Genomic DNA, 21,682 nt, shown 5'->3' with positions numbered 1-21,682 from the left:
GAAGTCATCACCTTATGTGATAAAATGAACTACTCTATTTGCAGGAAGTTAACCAGATGGCAATTTTATTTGGCATCGTTATTTGTGTAGATTTCAGTATAGAACACAAATGACTTTTTTTTTTTAAGATTTTATTTATTTGTCAGAGAGAGAGAGAGAGAGAGTGAGCACAGGCAGACAGAGTGGCAGAGGGAGAAGCAGGCTCCCTGCAGAGCAAGGAGCCCAATGCGGGACTCAATCCCAGGACGTTGGGATCATGACCTGAGCCGAAGGCAGCCGCTTAACCAACTAAGCCACCCAGGCGTCCCCACAAATGGCTTTTTAAGTGGAAGGAATCTCACATCTTTTTACCACTGTTCCTTTCCCTTTCCTCCGCCACCTCAACTTACCTTAACTCTCAGTTCATTTTTAGAAAAAACAAAACAGCAACTTACAAAAAGAGTCCTACATATCTAAAATTATTGACTATTTCTGCTTAAGAGACTGAACACGATAAAACTTTTCCTGGAATGCAGAGCATTTTTAAAGCAGTGAAACTACTTTGTGTGATAATACAGTGATAGATACATGTCATCATACATTTGTCCAAATTCCCAGAATGCACACCACGAGGAGCGAACCCAGGTGCAAACTATGGACTTTAGGTGATGACGATGTGTCCATGCGGGTTCTTCAATTGTAATAAATGTCCTGCTCTGAAGGGGAATGTAGAGATCAGGGAGGTCATGCATGTGTGGAAGTAGGAGGCACATGGGAAATTTTTATATCTTGCTCTCAGTTTTTCTGTGAACCTAAAACTGCTCTAAAATGAAGTCTATTTTAAGAAAAACTTTTTCTAAACTATAAACAAATTTCATACTTAATCTATTTCATAATCATAATCATCATCATCAATGTTGATTCTGATGCTGGAGTGCTCTTCTGGTTTTGGTTTCTTTTTGGTCTCTTTGTTTTTCTCCATCAGATGTAAGTGATGCTCACACTGTCTCATGATCTTCTTGGAGGACATCCAGCTCTCCCCTTGTCGTTCAGCTGGTGCAGCACATTGTCCTCCCCTCACATCTGTGCCCTTGGCCTTCAGGATCTCCCTCGCTCTTACGAGACTGCAGGTGCAATTCCACGGATTTCCATCCAGGTACAGGTGTCTGAGGCGAGGCAACCCCTCCAAAACTTTGAGGTCTAAGGCAGAAATCCTGTTGTTCCTAAGGTTTAGAACCTGAAGTTTCTTCAGATCCTTGAGCTCCCTCTCAGCAATATCCTGGATGGCATTGCCTTTTAGGTCCAGCCTGGCTAAGGTCCCCGGAAGCCTGCAAAAGCATGGAAACAGGAGGGGAGAAGAAGCCATGACCACCATTTCATATCTACCAGAGCAACTCAGAATATGCAATGCCAGCCTTTTCTGTACCATTGTGTCCTGGTGGAAGCTAGAAAACAAGCTACGTTTTGAAAAATTAAGTCTTCTGTATAGGTCTTTAACCTTTCTCATAGGTCTTGTCTTCTAACTCTCAGAGTGTTCTTGTTCCTAGCCATAAGACTCTCTCATTTCTTGTCTTGTCAAACAGGATCAGGTAAACAAATAGATAAGAAAAAACATTGCCAATTTTTATGTGGCAAAGGCCATGAGTCCATAATATATAGGAGAAATAAAAGTATGGAATAAAAACATGAAAAGGTGTGGTTCTTCAAGAATATAAAAGGCAATGAAAAAAATGATGCAATGTTTTATGTATGAAATTAGAACATGGTTTTGGTTTTAAATTTTAAAATGTATTGCTCTTGAAGGTGTTGGAGGTAAGAACTTAAACTCTGTTGGTGGGAGTGTAACTTGGTACCACCTTGGAAATAGTTTGGTAACACGTATCAAATTTAAATAACATCATGCCTTTCAACCTAGGAAATAGTAGAAGCAAACAAAGAGTTATTTACAAATATGTTTGTCACATATTTAATTATATTTATACCAGAAAAAAGGATAAAGACTAATGCCCACTAATTTGGAAATTAAGAGATAATAGATTATTATGTGACAACAAAAATCATGTATTTAATAATTTTTTAAATCCTAATTCTAGGAGAAAGCTTTTCTAACTATGACTTGAAAATCCAAAAGCTATAAAAAATCAGTGAATTGAATGATCTTTTTTCACACACAAAAAATTGTGTATGGCAAGAGACATAAGAAAAGTCAAAAGATAAATGATAAACTGGGGGAAATATCTGCAATTTATAACCCAAAAAGCTAATCTCCTTAATACGTAAAGGACTCTTAAAAGGTGAGAAGAAGGGGCGCCTGGGTGGCTCAGTTGGTTGAGCGACTGTCTTCAGCTCAGGTCATGATCCTGGAGTCCCGGGATTGAGTCCCACATCAGGCTCCCAACTCCATGGGGAATCTGCTTCTCTCTCTGACCCTCCCCCTTCTCATGCTCTATCTCTCATTCTCTCTCTCAAATAAATAAATAAAATCTTTTTTAAAAAAGGTGAGAAGAAAAGGTTTTAAAATGAGACTTAAAAATGGGCAAAAGGCATGAATGGAAGTCCACATAAACAGGAAAGCAAAGCCCTTAAGTCTTCAACCATATTCAGAATAGAGAAGTGAAAAAATAAAACCACACAGAGATGCCATTTCTCACCTACCAGATTGGTTAAAAAAATAAAATAAAATAAAATAAAAACCTTAATCCTTAGCAATACATTCTGTGGACAAAGCTGTGAAGAGACAGACATTCTCATACACCACTTGGTCGGACACTAAAATGGCATAGCTCCTATGGAGGAGAATTTAGCAAAGCCTAATGAAATAACTTGTGCATTTACCCTACCACCGAACCATTTCACTTCGAAGACTATACTCTGAAGATATGACTCAATAAATATAAAACTGCATATGGGCAATTATTATGGTATTATTTATAATAGCAAAAGACTGGAAACAACCCAGTACAAAGTTAAAAAACTACTATGCAGTCCCAAAAAAGAAAGGGACTCATCCCTAAGAATGATCATAAAATGATTTCCAGAAAGTATTATTAAAGGGAAAAAAGTAGGAAGTGCAATAGGATATATAGTATATCAGTTTTTGTGTAAGAGGGAAATGAGAATATATGTACACATATTTGCTTATGTTGGGTTAAAAAAAAGAATGATAACCCAGAAGTGAGTAAAAATGGTTACTTATAGGAAGTGTATGCATATGGTTTTAATTTTGAATCACGTTAATGTTTTACATGTTCACAAAATGAAAACGGTAAAACAGAATCAAGCCCTAAAATTGAACACAAACAGAAACAAGCATATCTAATTAATCAATCAAATGATGATGTTTGTATATAACCACATAAAAGAAAGAAAAAGTACTCGGACTGAATATCTTTCATGGATATATATAAGCCTTAGACATTAAGGATGGAAGGATCTGCAAGGAAATTTCTCTTAGCACGCTTATTATTCACACTGCTGTTAGTAATGAAATTTTGAAACCTTTTTTTAATGAAGTAAGTATATTCATATCATTAAGAACCAAGATTTCATTGTAAAAGAAAAGATACAAATATAAAATAAGAAAAACCCTCCAATGTTAAATGTGAACTAGAGATATTAATGTGAATTCATCACTTTAAAAAAATATGTTCTAGTCGTGCATACTGGAAGGATCTCGAAGTAATATTACACCCCAATATCAATGCTACTCCAATAGCCTAAGCACACTGAGCACCCGGATCTTAATTTCAGAATTCCAGTTCCCACTTAAAAGAAGCAAGGCTTCTTAGAGAAATGACTGATTCCATGTCTGGGGCAAGGTAAGCCAGAACATCTGAACCAGAATGCAATAGCATGTTCAAAGATTAATGGGACATCCATCAGGATAGCTGCTGTTAAAAAATCCAGAAAATAAAAAGTGTTGAGGACGATGTGGAGAAATTGGAAGCCTGGTGTGCTGTCAGTGGGAATGTAAAATGGTGCCAGCACTATGGAAAACAATATGAGGTGCTTCCCCCCAAAATTAAATATAGAATTGCCACATGATCTAGAGATTCCATTTCTGAGTATATACATAGAAGAACTGGAAGCATGATTGGTCTCAAAGAGCTATTTACATATTAAATAATATTATACAATATTTATGTGTTGTATACTCATATTGAATTCACAAGAGCTGAAATGTGGAAGCAATCTGAGTGTCCATTGATGGGTGAATGGATAAGCAAGATAAAATATGTATGTACCATGCAATATTTAGCTTTAAAAAGGAAGGAAATTCTGGTACATGCTACAACATGAATAAACCTTGAAGCCATTGTGCTAAGTGAAAAAAGCCGTCACAAAAAAAGACAACTACTATAATTCCACTTACATGACATATCTAGAATAGTCAAATTCATAGAAACAGAAAGTATAATAGTGGTTGTCAGGGGCTTAGGGAGGAGGAAATGAGGAGTTGTTTAATGAGTGTGGAGTTTCAGTTTTGCAAAATGAAAAAAGTCCCAGAGAACAATTGCACAACAATATGAAGGGATTTAACAATATGGCATTGCACAGTTAAAAACAGTTAAGTAAATTTTATGTATATTTTATGACAATTTTTTAAAAAGAGAACTAATAAATTCGTGTGTCATGAACAGAGGGACCCCTTAGAGGGGATCTCACTAGACAAATTTGGAACAATTTGAGAATCAAAAGAGACTAGCAACTTTAGGTGACTGTAACACAGAATAAAGTAAGATCCTTTGGGTCCATTGTAATACTTGGAAAAAGTGGAAAAGGGAAAGAACAATCCTCTACGGTGTTAAATAGAAAACATAGAAAACAAAACTGAATGATCCCAAGTACATGAACACAAATTATATCTAGACGTGGGCTGTAGGTGAGCAATTATGGATGCTTTCTCATTTGTCAGCACCCAAAGTTTTCAACCTTGAATGGCCACTGCTTTATAATCAGGGAAAAACTTATTTTTAACCTGTGGATACCAATTTGAAAAATGTCATGCTAATGCCTATCGATAAAAATTAAAAAAGAATCACAATTGTGAACCTGAACATTTTCCTGCTACTCAACAACCCTATATTAAGTGTCATTCTGTTTGTGAAGATAAGAAGGGGAAAAGTTTTATAGGAAAAAAAAAAGGGGGGGCCCTTGAAATACCATCTGGATGCTATTTTCATAGAGTGTGAATGCACTGATGCCTTTCGGCAATCAGTGAAATTTATTGTTGTTGTCCCAGTCATACTTTACAGTGTATCCTAAGCTATACATCGCATATACATATGTATGTATTTATGCTTTTGAGTATTTTTTTAAAGATTTTATTTATTTATTTGACAGATAAAGATCACAAGTAGGTAGAGAGGAAGGCAGAGGGACAGAGAGGAGGAAGCAGGCTCCCTGCTGAGCAGGTGCCCCTACGCTTTTGAGTATTCTATAGTCTTATTTATTTAAAGTGACTTTTCCTTGGTTGGAATAAAATTTACCTTAAAAAAGTGGATTAATTGGGGTGCCTGGGTGGCTCAGTGGTTTAAGCCACTGCCTTCGGCTCAGGTTATGATCTCAGAGTCCTGAGATGGAGTCCCGCATCGGGCTCTCTGTTCAGCAGGGAGCCTGCTTCCCTCTCATTCTCTCTGCCTGCCTCTCTATCCTACTTGTGATCTCTGTCAAATAAATAAATAAAATCTTTAAAAAAATTTTTTTAAGTGGATTAATTTATCAGGGCAAATCACTTCATACATTTTAAAAATCTGCTAAATTTAGTTTGAAGTCAGTCCCCAGGAAAATGTAATTTTGTGCACATACCAACTGATATAAGGTAAATCCCTAAAAGTTATACAGAAAAATCTTACGTATAGCTTCTTTTTTTTTTTTTTTTTCAAGGAAAGATGGACTGTTTACAGATGATGTGGCAGGAAGCAAGATTCTGGCACCCTTGAAAGTAAAGGAAGAACAACAGAGAAAAGATATGGTAAAGTAAACTGAGAGTTGTCTACTAATTAAGACCCAAGATCTAACTTTGGCCACGCGACTTCAGGTAAGTTATTTAGCTTAAAGCTTCTGATTGTCCACCTCATAGATGAAGGTGCCCAGTACACAGAAATCACATAATAAACGTTAGCTAATGAAAATGAGAAAGCCAAGTTTCCTTTTAAACCAATATGATGATCACTTCTAGGCTGCAGAGCCAAAATGTGTACCTAGTCTTCCTTTTTTTTTTCTTTTGTGTTTTGATGAGCCTTATAACCAAAATGACACTGTAAGCGAAATCAACAATATCCTGGTTTTGTGAAATTAGGGCAGTCACTTATGGCTTTGACATAATTTGTCTTTTAAGTCTGATTTATAGAGAAAGGTATCCCTGATTTTAAGACAAACCTGCTTCTAAAAATGCTATTTATTCTTTGAGTCTGTTGCTTTTTAGTGTAAAAAGAGGTACCCCATGTTACCAGTAGATGGCATGGAAGCATAAGTAAGATAAAATGTTATGCCTGCAGTAGGTTGTAGAAAGCTATTCTGGATTTGAATTATCCAAATTGTGAATAAAGATAAGATGATGTAACTTATCGTTGTTCGCCGAATTGCAGATTGGTAAAATAAGAATGAACAGCAAAAGTGAGACCCAGGTCTTAGGTATTCTAAGTTTTTAAGTGGATCTAGTGTATTGTTTGTAGCAGAGTACACCTCAGGGGCAGGTGATCATGTGGTGGCTAAAATTCCCTGGCTCTGTTAGTTTCTTTCTTCTTTTTTTTTTTTAAATTTTATCTTTTCAGTGTTCTAAGATTCATTGTTTATGCACCATACCCAGTGCTCCATGCAATACGTGCCCTCCTTAATACCCACCACCAGGTTCACCCAAACCCCACTCCCCTCCCCTCCAAAAGCCTCAGAGTCCACAGTCTCTCATGCTTGGTCTCCCCCTCTGATTTTCCCCAATTCACTTTTCCTTTCCTTCTCCTAATGTCCTCCATATTATTCCTTATGCTCCACAAGTAAGTGAAACCATATGATAATTGACTCTCTCTGCTTGACTTATTTCACTCAGCATAATCTCCTCCAGCCCATTAGTTTCTTTTAAGAATATATGTGTTGCTGGAGTGGAGGGGTGTGGGAGGGATGGGATGGACGTTGGGGAGAGTGTGTGCTATGGGAAGTGCTGTGAATTGTGTAAGACCGATGAATTGTGTAAGACCGATGAAATAAATAATATATTCTATGTTAATAAAAAAGAGATTAGTTAATTTTAAAAAATTCCCGGGGCGCCTGGGTGGCTCAGTGGGTTAAGCCTCTGCCTTCGGCTCGGGTCATGATCCCAGGGTCCTGGGATCGAGCTCCGCATCGGACTCTCTGTTCAGCAGGAGCCTGCTTCCCCTTCTCTCTCTCTGTCTGCCTCTCTGCATACTTGTGATCTCCGTCTATCAAATAAATAAATAAAATCTTTAAAAAAAAAATTCCCTGGCTCTGCAGTTAAGCTGTTGTGTTTAATCTGGACTCTCCCACTTACTGATGATCTGATTTTGAGAAGTCTCTTGATACCTCCTTGATACTTAAATGTTCTAGTCCATAAAATAATAGTTAAAAAGTGTACCTACTTTCACAGGATTGTTGTAAGAAGTAATGGGGAATAACACACGGATATAAATTCACTGTTGGGTTAGTCAGTACTTAATACTAGGTATTATTTTCTATCTCAATTTGTATATTGAGGCAAATGTAGTAGATATTTGAATGTATGTGTACCTACACCCATCTACTATTATTTCCTTGGTGAAATTTAAACTGGAGGACGGTAGGCAAAAGAAGGGATTTGTGATTTGTGGTAGGATACACAGCAACTAGAAACCAGTTAGGTAAGCAACTGGCAATGGATAGGTTGCCTGTGTTTATAGTTTCTTAATAGAAAACTGAATTTTAAAGTATAATTTTGTGCCTGAATAAGACCCATGCAAATAAGAGTGTATTGTTTTAAGCTCATAAATAAAAGTTCTACCAATCAAAAATTTAAAAACAGTATTGAGTTTTAATGCTTTATGGGAGGACAATCAAGGAAAAACTTTTCTGGGCCATTCCAATTTTCCAAGTCAAAGAAAAGCTGGGACGTGGGAGGGGGGGTTGATGAGGAATTTAAAAATCACTTTCTACAAAGAACACATTGCTCTCATAGCTGGCCAAGTTCTTTGACTGAACAGACAGTTGTGTTGCTTAATTTAAGCCTCATAGGAAAAGCCCACACTCATCATGTCCCTCGCTCATTGTTCTTGCTCTAAACCGGATCTAAACCTTCTCTAAACCGGCTGCGCGTTAAATTTATCCGGGAGCTTTTCAAAAATACTGATGCCTGGGCACAAATCCTGGAGTGTCTGCTTTAATTAGTTTGAAGTGAGGCCTGGGCATAAGTATGATTTTTTCAGAATTCTCCAGATAATTGTAACATGGAGTCAGATTTGAGAATCATGGCTACCTCAGGCTTGCAATTCTATTATACAGTCCATTGGGCAAAAGCATTGTGTTTTCTGTAGTCACTTATTAAAACACACAAATGCCCTGGCAGGAGTAAATAATTAAGCTACTTTTCACTCATTAAACTTAGCAGGATTACTCAGCGAAATGCTTTCTAAAAGCCAGCTGAATAGAGCAGTCCCCTGCCTTCACAATTTTGCCAAGGCTCTCACAGCCCATTGAGAATCCTTGATGACAACAGTCACTTCCCAACCTGTTTTAGGAGTTTTTATTCTATACATGATTTTTTTTTCTTGGAGTAGGGGTATATAGTGATAGAAAATAAGACTTGAAACATAGTAGAGAAATTATTGAAATATCAAGTATTAGAGTTCTAATACACTGCGTGTTTTTTGCCTTCGGGTCTTTGTATTGGCTGCTCTGTCTAGAACACTTCCCCCGCCAAACAGCTTCACAGCTAAATCTCTCACCTCCTTCCAGTTTTTGCTCAAAGTTTACATTTTCATGAGAGTTACCATGCTTACCCTATTTAAAATTGCAACCAGCCATGCCCACGCTCCTGAACCTGTAAGCCTGCCCTTTTTTGTTGTTGCTAACTATAACTCCAAACACCACCTCAGTGTTATATACTTGTACATTCTGTTTCTTATTACTACTTCCCTGCTGGAATTTAGGCTGTATAGAACAAGAAGTTTTATTTTTTACTGCACTGATATATCCCAAGGGTCTGGTAAAATACATTATTTGTATGCACATGATTATGCATTTAAAAATTGATTAATTTCAAATAACCCTCAATATATATTTTAAAATACTAATTTCCATTATAAAAATTACTTTCTGGTGTTTTGCATTGGGTTACAGTTACCATGCTGTATAATAAAGTATCTTTTTTCTCAACTACAAAAAATGAACATCTGTGCATAGCAAAGATAATTTTTCCCTTTCTCATTGGTAACAAAATGAAAATAAGTAAATTGAGTGCCACAGGACTCTAAAGAAACCAGAAGTTGGTATGTTACTTATGAGCAATTTGATAATGATAATCAACAGAGCAAGGGGACTTTTATTCCCTATAAAGCACCAAAAGGAAAATGAATCCACTGATAGGCACGTATAATTAACCATATTCTTTCTTTCTTTCTTTCTTTCTTTCTTTCTTTCTTTCTTTCTTTCTTTTTAAGATTTTATCTATTTATTTGACAGAGAGAGATCATAAGTAGATGGAGAGGCAGGCAGAGAGAGAGAGAGAGAGAGATGGAAGCAGGCTCCCTGCTGAGCAGAGAGCCCGATGCGGGACTCAATTCCAGGACCCTGAGATCATGACCTGAGCCGAAGGCAGCGGCTTAACCCACTGAGCCACCCAGGCGCCCCCCATATTCTCTTTCTAGGAGAATAATAGGGCTTTCTTCTTCTACCATTTTTTAATTTACCTATTTCATACATGTAGAACATGGAATAAAGTTTACCTAAAAAAGGATCAGTTAATGTCAACATGTACATTAATTATCAGTTATGACTGGGTGAGGAAACAGGACAGGAGGTTGGGCACAGAGGGAGGGATATTTGGAAAGAGAAATTAAGTGTCAGAGTATGAGGGTGTGTATGTGCACATGTTTTTATGAGAGAGACAACCAAAAACACAAGGTGAGACCAACACAAATGGGCTTTCATACCCACAGGCAGACAGAGAAATAAGCAGAGCCATGTTTAGGTCCTTTAAAGATCTCAGTGCTGAGAAGCATATGAAGCCTCCAAATATATAACTCAAAATAAATACAATATTAGATTATACATTTGTGATTTTTTTTTCATAATTGCTATTTCAATGCTGTTAAAAATGTAAGTATCTTACTACATTTCCCCTTCCTTTCTTTCTCATAACCTTGTTTTGCTAGTGGCTAAGCACCCAGTCTCCCTGTTGCTGGTCCCAGGCCACATACTTAAAAACACATATTTTAGGGACACCTGGGTGGCTCAGTTGGTTAAGCGGCTGCCTTCGGCTCAGGTCATGATCCCAGCGTCCAGGGATTGAGTCCCACATCGGGCTCCTTGCTCCGCGGGGAGCCTGCTTCTCCCTCTGCCTCTGCCTACCACTCTGTCTGCCTGTGCTCATGCTCTCTCTCTCTCTAACAAATAAATAAATAAAATTTAAAAAAAAACAACACATATTTTAAAACCAAGATCTTTTATAAGAAAGATCCCCATATTATGTGTAATAGCATACTTCGCCAAAGCAGCATTGCCTATTTTCAACATAGATCTCACTTGCAGGTGTCTTATCCAACAGGCAAGATAAATGAAGTGGGTGCAGGATTTAGTTAGAGGGCTGGGGATTCCAAAACCCTGTCTACAGTCTCTACCTTTGAACTCTCGGGCACCCTTGATCAGGTCATTTATGTTTGTTCTAGTTTTTTTTTTTTCTTGCTTGTCTAATGTGCTTCATTGCCCCGATTTTCAGAAAACATTTAAAGTAGTCACCATAAATAATAACTCCCACTCACCTCAGAGGTATAGACAACAGCAGGTTCTGCTCCAAGGCCAGGTTGGAGAGCTGGGAACACATCTGCAGGGCTCCAGCTTCGAACAAGCTAACAATGTTGTTGTCCAGAAACAAGTGTTTCAAGTCTCGGAGGTCCTGGAAGTCTTGCGCTGTAACTCTCTGAATCAGATTATTGCTAATGTCGAGTTTTTGTAGTTTTGCTGGTAATCTGAGGGGCAACATTTGAACCTGATTTTGGGACAGCTCAAGAGTAGTTAAATTGGCAAGTATCTGTGCCCCGTCAATGGAGGAGAGTGAATTTTCTGACAGATAAAGATGGGAGAGATGCTCCAAGTGTTTCATATCTCGAAAACTTACCACTTTGAGCTGGTTCCTCTCCATTTTTAAAGAGAGCAGAGATTTGGGCAGATTAATAGGAATTTTAGTCAGAAAGTTACCACTGAAGCTGAGAAATTGCAAAGACTGGAGAGACGTGAAGAAGTTGGGTGGTATAAGATCGAGTCTGTTATTCTCCACGCTCATGCGTTTCAGGTGGGGAAGTGCCAGCGGTCCGGCTACAGATTCAATATTGTTGTCATCTAACACCAAACTCTGCAAACTGACAAGAGAGGAGAGTATGGTGGGAGACAGAGAAGAGATCAGATTGTTTTTAAGTTCAAGGATTTTTAATTTCTTCAGTCCTTCAAAATCGGATCCATTTAGGACATATATTGAATTATCATTTAGTTTTAACACTTCAAGACTGGCTGGGAGAATCCTGGGGACTTGTCTTAACTTATTTTTCCAGAGTTCCAAGGTCTTCAAATTACTCAGAGTTTTGAAAGTGTCATTTTCTACTGACTCTGTTCCACTAGCCAGCAGAATAAAATCTTCCAAAGCCAACATTCGGGTGAAGCTGGACATCTGCAAAAAAGTCAGGGATGGGTCACAAAGAGAAAAAGCAGTAAATTAAGATTATTGTCGGCGGGGGGGAGTACTCTACACATTATCATTTAATACTAATGATACTTCAGATTTCTCTTCAAGATCTATTTAAAATTATCTCTTGGAAAAGGATGGAAACTAAGATCCTGACTTTTTAAAGTTTATTTCAGAGAAAGAGAGAGAGAGATTGAGAGAGATTGAGAGAGATTGAGAGCATGAGCAGGGGAAGTGGCAGTGGGGAAGAAGAGGAAGAAGCAGATTCCTTGCTGAGCAGGGAGCCTGATACGGGGCTCAATCCTAGGACTCTGGGATCATAACCTAAGCTGAAGGCAGCTGCTTAACTTACTGAGCCACCCAGGTGCCCCATGACTATTTCTTTTTTAAGATTTTATTTTTAAGTAGTCTCTACACCCAACGTGGGGCTCCAACTCACAATCCTGAGATCGAGTTGTATGATCCACTGACTGAGCCAGCCTGGCGCCCCAGGTCCCGACTATTTTTTATTTATGTTTGCTAACAGTCTAAAATATCAAATGTACATTAGGACATTCACGCAGTATTGGTAGACATAATATTAGCCAACTTTTGCTATATAGTCTCTGACCCAGCAAGTTTATTTCTAGCCAGAAGTGCTTACAAGTTGCACAGTGATTTGTACAATAGGATGCTCTTTGTGGCATCATTTTACAATAGCCCAGAATGGGAATGATCTGGAAATTGCTGTCTTCATTTTTCATTGTTTAGATGATTTTTTAATGTTATAAATTACATTAAAAATTTTTTAAGCATTAAAAGTAAAAATTTTAAGTATCCTAGACCCTGCTGTCACTAGGATGGGCCTATCAGAGAAACATTTTCAACTATATTATAGTTAGTAAAACTAGCCTAGCCTCCCTCTTCCCTACCCCTCAATTTGCACTTCACTGATGAAAAAGATCCAGAAAGAAACAAACAGGATACATGTGTCTCCATGCCTGAGAGCAAAGATTCCATTTGGCATATAATCCAGACCTAATCTACTCTTCTCTTAGATTTTAGAAATGATCAAATCTGATATACTTTCTCCATGGGTTGCAAGTTCAAGCACTCCTATCCTTCCACATATCTATCAATCTCCTACCTTGCCATCTAGGTCTTCTCCAGGATGACGTAATCCTTGGTATTTAGTTCTTAGAGTAAGATCATCTCTAGGCAGAAAGAGGAATTGTTCCAGGTTTTCTTCAGCTTGATAAAGATTCACAAAATTTTCAGTCTGGTTTAGAATTCAATTGAGCTAAAATTTTCAATGCACAGTGTGCCTGGGCGGCTCAGTCGGTTTAGCGTCTGCCTTCAGCTCAGGTCATGATACCAGGATCCTAGCATCCAGCTGACTTGGGCTCCCTGCTACCCAGAGACCTTTCTTCTCCCTCTTCCTCTGCCACTCCCCCTGCTTGTGTGCTCTCTCTCTTTCTCTCTCTCTCAAATAAATAAATAAATAAATAAAGTCTTTAAACATTTTTTTCCAATGCACAGTTTTATGTCTTACTATCTACAGTTTTTGAATGTTTGACTTAATTATGCAGTTGAGCCCTTCTGTAATACCAGTGCATGATTAACACATTCAAGGCGGGTTAATTTTGCACCACATATTTAGTAAAGGTACTTATAGCCTAGGAGGACATGTGATGTGAATTATGGTATATTTTTTTTTTTTTAAAGATTTTATTTATTTATTAGTCCGAGAGAGAGAGGGAGAGAGAGCAAGCACAGGCAGGCAGAATGGCAGGCAGAGGCAGAGGGAGAAGCAGGCTCCCTGATGAGCAAGGAGCCCGATGTGGGACTCGATCCCAGGACGCTGGGATCATGACCTGAGCCGAAGGCAGCTGCCCAACCAACTGAGCCACCCAGGCGTCCCTATGGTATATTTTAAAGCTTCTCCTAAGATGATACTCCATTGGAAGAATCTCATGTTAAAATTTCCATAAACAGATGTTTTTAATCATAAAAGCTTTGGCAGCTGCCTTGATTTGTACATTGCTGCTACCACATGATCTTCTCTTAATGATCAGTCAGATGTGTTAGTTAGTCCTAGTCCCGATATTAATAGTATTTTTTTCTTGCATTTGTTGACTATCTACAGGTGCCAAGTGCTTTTTGTTAAAAACAAAACAAAACAAAACAAAACAAAAAACCCCACACCCAAGTCCCAAATGGAGTCATTTGTCCCCACCCATGACAGCAAATACTTAATTACAGTTTTAACCTCTCTTAAGAATGTGAACTTTAACAGTCAACCTGAAATTTCCTGATCAGCATTAGTGACATAATCATCATTATAAAAACCCTGCCCTTCCCTTATTCTCAAAAGGAACTTGACCCGACCTGAAACCATCCTTACTTACTGTTTTCTCAGTAACTCCCTTGCTCCACCCTAAAATCCTCCCATTTGATAACAGCTTCTGGGAGCATAGCTCTGCCTGCTAGAGGAGATGCTGCGTGATTCATGAATAGCTTACTTATTACATCTTCCAAGGTACTCAGTTAAATTTTGTTTATTAACAGTACATTATCACTAATTCTTCTAATAACCCTGCAAGTTTGCTAACATCAAACTTGAAAGAGTTGAGAATTTCAACAAGGTATGCTGAACTCTAAACAGACTGAACTCTTAACTCTAAACTCTTTCTTCCTCAACTTACCATTTTCCCTTGCATCTGGTCTACAATTAATGTTTTTCAAAAAAGACAAAATCTAGACATAAATCCTAGAGATTTAGAAAAGTAGAAATTTTGGAGATTATCTAATTCAAATCTCCCATTAAAGGGATGAAGAATTTCAGCCTCCCCACCAAAAATGAAAAGACTTGCCCAAGACTGTTCTTTAATACACTTTTCATTTCAAAGTGCCCTTTCTAAGGTTTCTTGCATATAAAGTTAGAAAAGACTCTAGACATAGATCTTCACTTCTTAGATTGCTGATCTTCCATAAGAACTTGGTGCTATTAATAGTTCCACTTTTGGGGGCACCTGGGTGGCTCAGTGGGTTAAGCCTCTGCCTTTAGCTCAGGTCATGATCTCAGGGTCCTGGGATCGAGCCCCGCATCGGGCTCTCTGCTCAGCAGAGAGCCTGTTTCCTGCTCTCTCTCTGCCTGCCACTCTGCCTACTTGTGATCTCTCTCTCTGACAAATAAATAAATTAAATCTTTAAAAAAAAAAATAGTTCCACTTTTGTCTGAGTGACTACAAACCCTAAAAGATTGCTGAGTATGCAGCAAGTCTCAGGGGTAACATGGATCCGAATGGGCAATTTATCTGGGGACCAGACAAAGTGTCAAATCAGAGCTTCAATTCTACTCGTCAAGTGTACAGACTGGCGTAAATCATTGACATAGTTCATGTTCTTAACGGAATTTTCTTTTAGTAAGCATAGAGACCTTTCTTTTTTCTTTCTGTCAGTGAAGGCAGATTACTTTGGGTTATTATTAATTAAAATGGTTACCATCTTCTTGGGACACCTGGCTGGCTCAGTCAGAGGAGCATGCGACTCTTGATCTCGGAGTTGTTAGTTGGAGCCCCACATTGGGTGTAGACATTATTTAAAAATAAAATCTTTAAAAAATGGCTACCATTTTCTAAGTATTTACTGTGGTTATCTTTATAAAGTCCTGTGTGTAAACATGATTATTCCTTTTTCGGAAAGGGAAACTGAGGCTTGAGGAGATAAAATATCTGGGCTTAGTATATCTTGCTAGCAAGTGGAAAAATTGAGCTTCCAACCCAGATTTATCTCATCCCAACACACATATTTTTATTTTAACCTCACTCCTATGACATGCATTTAGCAGAAGAATATAGAATACTGACACCACAAACAGTGGGGAAGATACTTATTTTCAACCTTTCAGTTGAATTTACAAAGCAGAAAAAGGAAAACAATTCTGCTAGACCAGTTTTTCCATTTCCCTGGATTAAGCTGAACTGTGCTCAGGAGATGTGAAAAAGAGATGCTTTTGCCCTCGAGCTAACCTTGAGGCTATGTGAGTTTTTTCAATTTTGCTTAAAAAGCAAGGCAAGTAGGGCTTGGTGTTAATGATTAAGTGTAGGAAGTTTAAGTATAATTCCTGCCACACATTTTTACAGTTTAGTGAACCTAAAATATATGTAGATAAAAGTTATAATAAAATTCAAAAAATGAAAAAGAAGCAAGAAAAGTAAAATGAGGTAGATCAGAGAAGCAAGGTCTGCTGGCTTCCTCATGAAAGGCTTTGTTTCCAGTTTCTTCTGGGTGGGTCCTGCTGCAAGCATTAGAGGGCCACAAACCTTTCTTGGGTTGCTTTTAGGTTCAATGTCCACATGATAACCGAAATACCCCTGTAGTTAGAGGCTCAGACCTGTGTGCACCAAGCCAGTAAGTAAAACAATATCGGAACTTTTTTTTCCTGATCATCAATATACTTGTTCTCTGTAAATAATTTTAAAATTCTGGCAAGTATGGAGAGAATATAAAAATAGTCCATAATCCTCCCACTTGGTAATCAAGTCTGTTTATGTTTCCTACCCAGGAGGAATCTGAAGTAGCTTCTCTCCTTCCACTGAAGATGTAAAGAACAATCATTTTAATTGACTGCCGTCCTAAAGGCATTCCTATTTGTCCTCTAAACATAGGAGCCAAAACCGTAAAACTGTTACAAGAAAATACAGACATAAATTTTCATGACCTTGGGTTTGATAAGAGCTATCTTAGATATGACACCAAAAGCTAAAGTGACATACACAAAGAATAGTCAATGGGACTTACTGGAAATTAAAAACCTGTGCTTCAAAGGACGCCATTAAGAAAATTAACAACAGCAACAACAAACAACCATAGAATGGGAGAACATTTTCTCAAATAATAGATCTGATAGGAGATTTGTATTTAGAAAATACAAAGGACTCTTACAACTCAAAAATGAAAAGACAAAGAACCCAATTTCAAAAAAATGGGCAAAGGATTCATAGAGACATTTTCCCCAAAAAAGATATCAAGTGGTCAATTAGTGCACAAAAAGATGCTCAACATCATTAACCTCTAGTGATAGAAAAGTCAAACCACAGTGAGATTCTAACAGACACTCACTAGGATGGTTATGATCCAAAAAAACAATAAGAAGAGTTGGCAGGAATGTGGAGAAACCAAAACCATCATACAATACTCTAGGAATACAAAACAATGGAGCCACTTTGGAAAAACAATCTGGCAGTTCCTCAGAATGTGAAACAGATTTACCATTTTTACCCGGAGATCCTACTCTTAGATATATACCCAAGGCAGATGAAAATATATGTCCACACAGGGGCATCTGGGTGGCTCAGTGGGTTAAATCCTCTGCCTTCAGCTCGGGTTGTGATCCCAGGGTCCTGGGATCGAGCCCCGTATCCGGCTCTCTGCTCAGCGGGGAGCCTGCATCCTCCTCTCTCTCTGTCTGCTTCTCTGCCTACTTGTGATCTCTGTCTGTCAAATAAATAAATTAAAAAAAATATATGTCCACACAAAAACTGTACATGAATGTTCTTTGGAGCATAATATCTAAAAAGAGGAAACAACCCAAATGTCCACCAACTGACAAATGGATAAACAAAATGTGGTATATACATAAGATGGAATATTATTTAGTCTTCAAAAGGAAGGAAATTCTGAAATATGCTACAACATGGATGAACCTTGAGGGCATTATTTTAAGTGAAAGAAGCCAGCGACAAGAGACCACAGGTTTAGGGGGAAAGATTGACTTCAGTTTTGGGCATGTTATTTTGAGGTGATATACATATATGAAGAGGTCCAATAGGGAGCTGGATAAGTCTGAAACATGGGAGGAAGGCATGAATTAGAAATTCAGTTATGGGAGCCATCATTACTTACATAAAGTGAAGTCACCTAAGTAGACTGTACATAGTAAGAAATGGCATGGCTGAGGACCGAGACTCCCCGGAGAAGCCAACAAAAATAAGGGGAAGGGGAGGGAAAGAAACCTACAAAAATGGCAGAAAAGAACTATCAGAAAGGAATCATGAGGACATAAAAGTATGGTGCCATGGAAGGCAAAAGAGTAAGAATTTCAAGAAATAGGAGTGACCCAGTGTCTTAGAAGGAATAGTGGTTTAACTGTTTGGAGTAGGTAGAAACCAGACAGTGGTGAATTAAAGAATAAATAGGAGGTAAACTAGGGACAGTAAGTACAGAGTATCCTTTAACGGAGTTTTGCAAGTAAAGAGAGACAGTAGCAGGAAGAGACAAAGAGAGTTAAAATTATTTTATTTTGTTTTATTTTAAACATTTATTTATTTATTTGAGATTTATTTATTTATTTATTTATTTAAGTGGTGGGGAGAGGGAGAGGGAAAGAGAGAATCTCAAGCAGATTCCCCACTGAATGTGGAGCCAGATGCAAGGCTCAATCCCACAATCCTGAGATCATGACATGAGATAAAATCAAGAGTCAGACATGCAACCAGCTGAGCCACTCAGGTGCCCCCAAATAATTTTATTTTTATTGTAATGAAAGGGGCCTATCTATTTATAAGCTAGAATAAGGCACTAGTAAGGAAAGAGAAACTGAAGATATGGGTGTGGGGAGAATGATGGAGCAAGCTTCAGGGAGTGGCAAAGAAGATGGACTCCAGGGGATGAGTGGGACGCTGCCTTGAGCAGAAGAAGGGAGATCTCATCCTTTCTGTCTGGAGGAAAGAGTTTGCAGAACTGAATGGAGACAAGTTAGTCCACAGTGAGCAGAAGTTGAGTTTTGTTAGGATTAGTCAATAAAATGGGAGGCCAGCCATGGGTGAGAATGAGGATAGTAGAGATTGAGAACATAACCCAAACTCTACTGAAGTTTTGGAAGATGTTGATGGAAGGTAGGAAAGCCTGACCAAGAAGAATTGAAAGGACCGATGACACTGAAGACCCAGATGAAGTCAGAGACCTTAAATTTGCAGTATTTCTACAAATCTGTGAATGTTCCAAACCACACACTTATGCATACATATGTGTAGAGAGGTGGTGTGATCCTCTCCAGCGGCATCAGGCTATCTAGGTATAAGAGAAACAAGAGAAGATGATCACCATTATCTAAGACTAAGGCTTTGCGGGATAGGTGTTGAGATAATTTATTTGGGAGATGAAAATAAAAGGGGGGGATGGGAAAGAAGATGATAGGAAATAAACTAATGATCTGAGAAAAACGGGTTGATGTAGGGTTAGAAGTCTCCGTGAGGTGACAAGAGAAGTACAGAATATGGCAGCTGAAAGCAAGGAAGATAATAATGATCAGAGAATGGGGGATTTGGAGATTTCTGAGTGGAGGAGTTTCGGTATAATGATTATGATATCACCAAGTACATGGCTGTGGTGAAGTGGAAACGTAGATGGATACTTTAGTATCAGCTCAGGGAATTCTTATGAGCTAGGACACTGCACCCTGGTGGCACCAAGGACATACAGGGCTCAGGATGGAAAGCAAGACCAGAAGCCAGGAGGGAAGGGGCTGAGGCACAGTATGAAACAAAGGAAGAAGAAACAAGGAGTGCTACAGTCCAATGGCATGCACCTCAAACAAGCAGGCAGCTTTACACATAAACGGATAATGAAGGCCATCATGTCTCAAGGGCAGGAACTGTGAATTTTTTGTCTTTTATCCCCAGTCTCAAACACAGCATTCGCAGTCCCAAACACAAATTAGATGAAGAAGTAATAGAAACATTTTAAATTGTGAGGCGTTTGCATGTATATGTGTAGGGTGTACACGTGTGTTTGTATGTGGCGTGTGTGTATATGTATGTGTGCATATATATGTATATGTGTGTGTACATATGTGTGTAATTTCTATTGCTTTAATCTGAAGTTACTCTAAGGTTTATTTCTTGGAATACAGGCACCTGATTCTGTAGAACATATATCATATTCACCAAAGACAGCTAAAAGAGATGTATTATTGCTTAGAGCTTTTTATTTCCTTCCCAAAACAATCCTGTCTTTCATCAACCTCTCTGCTGAAACTGTCCTTCCAAGAGACCATGAACTGGGTTGAAGTCAGGGAAGTGGCAGTATTGCCGTTTAGTGAACATAAACCAATGCGCTCATTCGGTAACTGAATCTGATGAGAGGAGTGATTTCATCTTCCTGGCTGCGAAACAGCAGTGTAAGATCACTACCGGGCTTAGCTCACACTTCAGCTCTGGGCATCTCAGGCTTCCAGAACAAATATTTAAGCATCTTACTACGGGATTACAGGAGGAGAGTCCACATGTCCACTAGGTAATTTTGCTTATTGAGTCTTGAAATCAATACCATACCACATACTTTAAACTCTCCGTGTTTAGGTGCACCTACATTCGAATTTCTTAACCAGACGAAAAGGGAGGGTGTCTCTATGTGGAGGGAAATTACAGCCACCTGTGGACTCTCTGCACCTGTCCCACAGAGATGTATTTCCTTCTCTTGGGATTCGGTTCAAGGAGGCAAGAGCAGTGACCGGTAAAGACAAAATCAGATTGACTTCTCCAGGTAAAAAGAGTCAGGGATCACCAATCTAACCCAAACTTCTTACTTCAAAAAGGTAGAAAGTGAGGCCCAGGGATTTTTTTTTTTTTTTAAGTGTTTGCTTAAGATGATTATATCTCTGGCTAGGGGGAAAGCTAGGATAAGGACGCTTGTCTCTCTATAGCTTCCAAAATATCAAAGGCCAAAAACAAAATTCTTTTGTATTATAAAAGCCAGACAAATCTATAGCACTCTTTGCACTCTGACAAGCTTGGCATAAATGTAAAAGTCAAAATTAGAAGTTCATAGAACAGGGGCGCCTGGGTGGCTCAGTGGGTTAAGCATCTCCCTTCAGCTCAGGTCATGGTCCCAGGGTCCTGGGATCAAGCCCCACATCGGGCTTCCTGCTCAGCGGGGAGCCTGCTTCTCCCCTACCTGCTGTTCCCCCTGCTTGCCCTTACTCTCTGTCTCGCTCGCTCTCTCGGTGTCAAATAAATAAATAAAAATCTTAAAAAAAAAAGAAGTTCATAGAACAAGTACTGCAATAACATGCCAAATCAAAAACACGTTATTTCCTCTGTAGATGTTTCCACAAAGCCCCTGATGTCTGGCACATGTGTAGGGTCTGCTACAAATAATTCTCACGTGCTGGGGTTCATCTGGATAGTCTTACAATGCTCTAAGGATCACCTGCTTTCTATGGCACTAACAAAACTCCTTTTTTATCCCCCAAAAGCACTCATTGTCAATTCCAAGAATAGCGAGTAGCCATTGATTCTCAAGCTCTCTTTGTTAAGAAAGAGCCACTTCTTTACTTCTACTTTGCAACAACATAATTACATTTTTACAAACGTAAAAACTGAAATAAAACATCATGAATGATAGATTCTGATGGTTTTTGACTGAGTCTCTAAAAAGAAATACCCAGAGGCATATACCCCTCTCAGGAGTAAAGGGCAAGCAGATAGTTAGTCCAACGATCCAAACTTGATAACCACCACTTTTAAGGGTTGATCATTTAAATCAAGCCTCCCAGCCCCACCGTCCCCCCCTCACCCTGCCTCAAAAAATAAGACTGCGGCAACTTGAGCATGGAATGGTTACCTGAAGGTGTGGAATTTTGCTGTGGCTAATGTAGAGCTTCTTGGTGGTGGAAGGAAGAGCGGACGGCACCTCCGTTAGCCTGTAGCATTGCACTGACTGCAGGGAATCACAGCTACATCGGCTGGGACAGGCGGGATGGAAACCATCACTAAGAGAAAGCAAAGCAAGGAAAGCATAAAGCAGATGCATCTTCCCAAACGAGGCCTCCCAGGC

The 21,682-nt window shown here is 38.7% G+C and overlaps 1 protein-coding gene across 1 annotated transcript; it reads right to left on the bottom strand.

The window, feature by feature from the left end:
• Positions 1 to 859: 859 nt before the first annotated feature.
• Positions 860 to 21,658, bottom strand: LOC111147470 (nephrocan-like). Its single transcript, XM_022503499.1, has 3 exons — positions 21,470 to 21,658; positions 10,947 to 11,848; positions 860 to 1,307 (listed from the first exon to the last, which is right to left on the bottom strand). Exons 1-3 carry the CDS (start codon positions 21,656 to 21,658, stop codon positions 860 to 862), a joined length of 1,539 nt encoding a protein of 512 aa, XP_022359207.1.
• Positions 21,659 to 21,682: the final 24 nt, after the last annotated feature.

Source organism: Enhydra lutris, unplaced genomic scaffold (genome assembly GCF_002288905.1).
Source record: "Enhydra lutris kenyoni isolate GAN:26980312 unplaced genomic scaffold, ASM228890v2 scaffoldscaffold17, whole genome shotgun sequence".
In the NCBI taxonomy this organism is placed as follows: Eukaryota; Metazoa; Chordata; class Mammalia; order Carnivora; family Mustelidae; genus Enhydra; species Enhydra lutris.
The sequence above is the reverse complement of the archived record's forward strand: the minus strand, read 5'-3'. Positions and strand labels throughout refer to the sequence as shown.

Bases quoted from the DNA above. Each gene is read 5' to 3' on its own strand.
- LOC111147470 (XM_022503499.1), bottom strand. From the start codon at position 21,658: ATGCATCTGCTTTATGCTTTCCTTGCTTTGCTTTCTCTTAGTGATGGT. The intron at 11,849-21,469 runs GTAACCATTCCA...ACTTTTTTGCAG, and splicing joins GCAAAATTCCACACCTTCAG to ATGTCCAGCTTCACCCGAAT. The intron at 1,308-10,946 runs GTGAGTGGGAGT...ATGCTTTTGCAG, and splicing joins CTGTTGTCTATACCTCTGAG to GCTTCCGGGGACCTTAGCCA.